The sequence below is a fragment of the Propithecus coquereli genome, unplaced genomic scaffold (assembly GCF_000956105.1).
Source record: "Propithecus coquereli isolate 6110/MARCELLA unplaced genomic scaffold, Pcoq_1.0 Scaffold58, whole genome shotgun sequence".
Taxonomy (NCBI): Eukaryota; Metazoa; Chordata; class Mammalia; order Primates; family Indriidae; genus Propithecus; species Propithecus coquereli.
In genome coordinates this window covers 4,369,759-4,376,699 of record NW_012151729.1, presented here as the reverse complement: position 1 = coordinate 4,376,699, position 6,941 = coordinate 4,369,759, and the positions used below count along the sequence as shown (strand labels likewise).

Sequence of the window (6,941 nt, the reverse complement as noted above, 5' to 3'; positions counted from 1 at the left end):
CCCATTCCCACCCCCCGCCATTCCCCAGCTAGACAGCAATTTGCTTCAGGACACAGCAAGTTAGCAGCATGAAGTGGAAACATTGGCGAAATGAGGAGAAATCTCAGAAAGTAAAGATTTTCTACAAACACATACTTGGGTGTCAGTTGAAGAAGTTGATTTTTACCTCCTTTGCTTTCTAGCTGCTGATGAAGAGGGCTGGAATGAGAGTTTTAGAGCTGGACAGTCCATGGGCTAGAGTCAAGTGGAGAGGATGCACAGTGAACCCCCTTTTGTCCTAGGCATGGGGACGGTCTGGTTGTAGCATCCATCACCCCAATGATTGTCAAGGCCAATCTGGCAGACGTGGCTGCAGCCACACCCACCTATTCCCCAGGAGCAGCTCTTCTTAACACTGCAGACTTCCTACAGAAGAGGGCAAGGTGTAGGTCTCCTTCTCCCTTGCACAAGCTACAGAAGTCTTCTCCCTGTGGGTCTTCCACACACATGCTATATTATCTGGAATCCTGGGAGCCACAGATTTAATTAATGCCAGGCTAACAGCTATCTAGACAGACTAACTTGGTCGTGTCCTATGAATCTCCAACGTGGGCATTTGATGCATCACCCACATCATCCCAACCCTAGTCCAAAGAAATAGCAAAGCAAGCTCATGAGCCCCTCTTCTGAAAAGGAGGCCACTTTATTGACCATGGCAAGAGCTACTATTCTTGCAATTGCTGCCCTTTCCCTTCCCCAGGGTGCCTGTGACCTCTACAGATACCAATCATGGGCTGGCTCACAGAAGCATGTCCCGAGAATCAGGAAGAGTCCTGCTATATGGTATGATCTCGTTTTCTCACCTATGTTGTAATTTTTGCATCCCTACTGAATCCAAGTTGCCATTTAATATGGGAGATCTGCCACTGAGTAATAATATTTTATATAAGCAGATATGCTTGCTAAGCTCCTGGGGAGAGAAGCATTTCATAAGGAAGAAATCCTACTGTATTTATGTATGTGTGTATGCATGTATGTATTAACTAGTAGATCCTATCAATATCAAGGGCATTAAAAAAAGTTTACCAACTGCCTCCAAGCACTGAACATATTTCTCCTCATTGTAATCTGGTTCTTATTATCTCTTTCTTAGTCCTCCCCTAAGATGTGCTTTGTGCTTGGAGGAAAAGAGAGATCGTGTGCAGGCAGGAGAACTTTGGACCTCCATATTCACAAATCTCTGCCTTTTCCATGAAAAAAATGAAGACAGGGAATCATCTCTGAGGAGGGGGATTAATCCTAACACAGGGAGGTCCCATCAGGGTGGTGACCAACCATCTTTAGTTTGCCCCAGACTGTGGGGTTTCCTGGGATGTGGGACGTCAGTGCTAAAACCAGATGGTTTTGGTAATTCTGGTTCTCTGCGGGGTGTGACCATCCCTTCTCACCATATCTGGGGACAGAGAGCAGAGGGAAGGTTAATGTATTCTGCCTTCGTGGATGAAATAGGGGTTTAGGAGGCAATTGTGGCATCTGACATCACTTAGGAAGAAGGAGCAACAGAGCAAGCAGAAGGGCGAGGAGAACGTGTGAGGTTTAAACTCCCGGAGCATCTTTTTCTTGCAATGCGTGTTCCATCTGCACGCCAGCTCCACCCACATGCCCTGTTCACTTTGTTTCACTGTAAGAACCAGCAATGGATCCTTTTGATAGGGTTTTATCAGCAGCCACAAGAAAAACAGCTGAAAAAGTCTACCCTCAGAGTCTCAACCCGGGGAGATAATTTACCCCAAGATGAAGTCAGGTGGTAACAGCATTGATACCGAAGGGAAGCATCTTCTTAGAAGGTCTGAGGGGATGAGATGCTGAAAGGGGTAGGACACTCAGTTTCCCTCCCAAACTCTGGGTTGTAAGGCCATTCTCAATCGACACTCTCGGGAAAAGGGTAGGATCCTTTTCCCATCGTCACAGAAGGGAGTGAATCAAGACTTATTCCAAATGACCTCATCACCAGTATGCCAGTAAGAAAATGGCAACTTTAAATACACACACACACACACACACACACTGGACCAGCTATAAAGATGCCTTTCGGTAATGGATCTGAAACTTAAACCTAAGCAGAATCTGCAAAATCTATCCCTAAGGAAAAAAGAAAAGAAAAATGCTCATGGCCATAAAACAAAAATCTTTAACGCTTCACTTGTCAGTACTTCAGTATCTTGGCATTGATATGAACCTAACTTTATTAAAAGAGCCTTGATTAATTCACCCGCCAAAGCACATCCAGGAGACGGCCAGAATGGGGAGGAAACGGGAGATGTTCAGTTTAGAGAGAAGACTGACAGGTGTGAGTGGCAGATCATTGTCTTCAGTACCTAAGGGCCCGGGGGGAGGTGCGGGTAACCGCACAGCCTCACACAGAAGCTGCAGTGGGACAGATTTGTGTTCTAACAGAGGACAGAATCTTCATATAATTAAAGCTTCCCTACAATAGAAGGGACTGGATTAGGAGGTAGTGAGCTCCCGTCCCTGGAGGTATACAAGCAGAGACTGACTAACTTTCAGGGATGCAATGGGAGATGCTACTCCTGTTTTGCACAGGAGGCTGAATCTGAAGATGCCCGAAGTCCCTTCACATCTCTGAGATCCTCGATGCTCCGGCCTCAGGTCCTGCCCCGCACTGTCCTCCATGTACCTTCCCTGGGCCCTCAGCTGCCAGTGCCTGGTGCCTGCCTGGTGGTGATGAGATCAGGAGTGATGCTAGGGTGTCCTGATCACGCAAACATGAGTGGCAATGAATGGCTAAGTTGGGAGCCACGTCCTCAGTCAGAAGCGTGATTCTAGGGATTCTGGGTCATTGTGTATGGGCAGTTTCTCCAGTTCCTGGTGGTGTCCACTGTGCAGAACTGTGTACCTAGGGAGGAAGGAAAGAAGGCGTGAGAATTCAACAGGCATGCTTCAAAGGCACCAAGGAGAGCTCTCCCTCCACGCCCGACTCCCTTTCTCTGCCTGCTTCTGAGGGCATGGTGATGTGGGGGTGGGGAGGGGGAGGTACTTCATAGAGAGGGAAGACCAAATGGACTGCACGCAGATTGCTCATGTTAAAAGTGGAAAAACTGAGTCCCAGAGGAAACAATACGTCTAGGATTACACAGGGAGTGAGTAGCAGAGCTGGGACTAGAACCCCGATTTCTTTCCTCCCAGCAAAGCCTGGTTCTCTTGTGTCACTCATCAGAATGAACCCTATGTCCACCTCGAGCTGTACGTGAACACACTAGGTTTCCTCTACCAGGAACGGCTTTGTGTTCAGCTGTGTCTGCATGCTGACTGAGATGAAAAAACCACTCCGGGCCTGAAATACAATGTAATTGTTTGTTACTTTGATTCATTTTGGTGTCATTTAGAACAGCAAATCAATTAGATGAATCAAACAGCAAGCTGACACTAAGCATCTCGGTGAAATTTAGTACTTGAAAAGCGTTTATTATTTTTCTGCGGTGTCACACGGTTACACGCAATATGTTAATTGCCTTTAAATGCATCTCAACAGCAGGTGCAGCTCATCATCACTCACCCACACTCCAGCATTGGGTGGCAATTCCTATAAAACGTCTGCAGATTTTAGAAGCGTGATCACCACTCACTTCTCCCAGGCCAGTGTCAAGCCCATTCAGTGAGACAAACACATACCAGTCAGCTATGTGGCATCATATGTTGCCAAATAACTAATCGGTGGCTTCTCCTGACTTATATGGATGCTTTACTTTGAATTACGATAACTTATTGCTGATTTGTATTGATTGGGGTTGGTCTATACTACACCATCTTCACGAATTACCTTACTTAATCCCCACAATAGCCCTACAGGATAATATCGTTTTCATTTTACAGTTGAGCACAATGACGCAGAGCCAGTTTAGTGATTTGCCCAAGAAAATATAGGTCACATGTGAAAATACATCCAATCAAGCCCACTCTGCCCGAGGCCAACATCCATGTGCTTAACTGGTAAAAAGACTTGATTAATGCACATTTTGTATATTAGATACTGTACATATATATAAAGTAATGCACATTTTGCATATTATACATTGTATTCTTACAATAAAGCGAGCTAAAGAAAAGAAAATGTTATTAAGAAAATCATAAGAGAAACTATATTTAATATTCATTAAGTGAAAGTGGATCATAAAGGTCTTCATCCTCATCTTCATGTTGAGTAGGCTGAGGAGGAGGAGGAAGAGGAGGGGTTGGTCCTGCTGTCTCAGGGGTGGCAAGAGGCAGAAGAAAATCTACATATAAGTGGACCCATGCAGTTCAAACTGATGTTGTTCAAGAGTCAACTGTACAGCATTCGAGTGGTTTCTCTCACCATGGTACGGTGGGTGATACACACGGAAAGGAGGAACCAGTCTGAAATTTGCTTGGTGGGAGTCTAGTAGAGAAGAGTGTGTCACAAATGGAGTCTGGCTCTCACAAATGGTGACTTGGGTATTCCAGGTTTCCAGGAGTCAAATACATTGTTAATACGGTACTTTCACCTTGATTGTAAGTAATAAATCACACAAGCAGATGGGGATCATCTGTATGGCTACCTTATACACTTACACTGCCTGTGAATTCAGGCCCTACCCCTGCATTCAGGTCCACTCTGCTGTGGCTGGCTAACTTCACGCAACGTCTCTAACTAGAGTGTGCAAACCCCCAGCAGGCTGTGGGCACATTCTTGGGGATCGACACACCCTCATTCTGAGGATATTGAGAGGAAAGAAAGCACATGGTACTGCGGGCAAACAATAGCATTCAAATCCCAACTCTGCCCCTGATAGTGCTATGGCCTGGTCAAGTAAGTTAGTCTCCTCTACTTGGCACTTTTGTTATGGCAATGAAATTAACATCTACAAATGCTTTATCAGAAGGAATGGACACACCGTGCGTGCAGGGATCTTCACTGGTAAGTAAACATACGTTCAGAAAATGTGACTTTCCTTGGGTCAAAGAAACAAGTGTGGAATGGTTGAAGATATGGGCTCTTGAGGTAGAATGTCTGGGTTCAAATTGTGGCCCTGCCACTAGCTCTGTGAATTATTCCAAATGTTCTGCGTCGTTGCAGACATTCAATGAGATAACGCACACAAAATGCTTATAGAATAGTACCAGCCAAAAAGCAAGCACTCAATAAATGTCAGTATTGTTATCTGCTGATCAAAGTAAGACTTGAACCCAGTATTTACATCCTGATTCAGAACAGAAATCCATTCCTTTGTAATTGATCGAAAATGTTTGTTCACTTGATAGGTGATCACAGAGCTAAAAGAAACCTTCAAGGTGGCTTTACAGATAAAGAAATAGCCCCAGAGAGAAACCATCATCTGTTAGAGCAGCAAATGTCTCTCAGTTCTGTTTGGCGTGAGCAAGCGCTTACCTGCACTCTCACGGCTGCTCTGGTGGAAGGTGGACCCCAGGTGAGTGGGTGTAGCTGGGCAGTTTCACGTCCTGGTGGAGAACACTGCTGTTTCCCAAGCAACAGCAATGCAGCAGGCAGCTCCCTTCAAGCTATTAATTCACTCAAACCTGATGGGAGCCACATTAGGTTTGGTAATTACCTGAGTCTACAATTCATTCACTGAGCAATTAGCATCATGCTTTAGAGCAGCCTGGATGTGGTAATTAGTAGCATAATTATAGCCCCCTCTGCCTGCCCAGCCTGGTATTATCAGGAAATGATTAGACTTTATTATACATCACCCTGCCCTCCGCTGCAAGGCAGTGCTCACTCACACTGGGTGGAGGGGCTTTTGGGGTGGGGAGGCTTGCAGGATGTTTTAATTATTAAAATATAAAGTGCCTCAGTTTAGAGAGTCAACCCTAAGGCAGAGTTTCATGAAAGCTGAGCTCTATCACCTGGAAATGAATATTTTATAGTGGATGTTTTCTCCAGGAACATAAATCCTAAGCATTTATTCATTCAGCCATTTATTTACTTAAAAACATATTCTGAGTGGCTACCACAGTCCAGGCATGGTGCCATGCCTTGGAGATACCAGGGTGGAGACCCTGGTACAGGATGGAGCCCTGTCCCCATGGAGTGGGCGGTGTAGTGAAAGGACTCCATGGTCAGATGTGAAATCATAGCCCTATGTTAGGAGGGAGAGGTATTTGGTGATGCTATGAGAGCATGTCAGAGAGGGCAGTGACCTCGGTTAGTGGCATTAATTCAGTAAAGCCTGATGCATCTAAAGAAAATGAGCTGCCAAAGGGTGTATATATGTGGATGTCTCCATGAATCTTTAACTAGCAACACATCCTTTATCTGAAAATCAGTTATCCAGTGACTTCCACTATCCAGAAACCTGAACTTAGTTTTTTAAAGGCTCTGAGTCATCAGACTAGTTATTGCAAAGGTGTGGACTTTTCTTGTAGTCTTCCCCAGTTTTTCTCTCATAGAACATTTAAGCTAGTTTTCATACAACTCTAGAAAGCTTGATTCTTCCCCAACACACAGCAGAGCAGAGAAGGGCAAGGGAGGTATATAATGCTAGTAGTCAACGAGCTGACTGCAGGAAAGAATGTTAGCTGATACGTGGCAAAGAGAAAAGAAACTAAGAAGGTCAAAAAAATCAACAAAGAAAAACTAACTGGTGACATTTAGCATTGAGAAAAAATATTTCAAACATCTTCCAAGGTCATAACTGTAGCACAGGATAACTTACCAATAAAAATTTCAAAATGACAACGTTGAGCAAAGTTATTCAAAAACTGACTTGATATTGGGAAAATTCAAATAAAGTCTACAGCTCAATTAATAGTATTGGACCAATGTTAATGTTCTAGTTTTGCTAAATGTACCATGGTAACATAAAATGTTGGCATGAGGGGAAGCCGGGTGAAGCATATGCAGAAACTCTCTGTACTATCTCTACTATTCTATAGATTTAAAATTATTTCAAAATAATTTT

At 44.3% G+C, this 6,941-nt stretch overlaps 1 protein-coding gene across 1 annotated transcript in view; it reads right to left on the bottom strand.

Annotated features, from left to right (window-relative positions):
* Positions 1-2,660: 2,660 nt before the first annotated feature.
* The window catches only part of HTR4 (5-hydroxytryptamine (serotonin) receptor 4, G protein-coupled), a 208,696-nt gene continuing 204,415 nt past the window's right edge, over positions 2,661-6,941 (bottom strand). Inside the window, exon 7 of the mRNA XM_012658261.1 lies at positions 2,661-2,896. Within this exon, the coding sequence (XP_012513715.1) occupies positions 2,809-2,896 (88 nt within the window). The 3' untranslated portion in view covers positions 2,661-2,808. The remainder of the gene's footprint in view (positions 2,897-6,941) is intronic.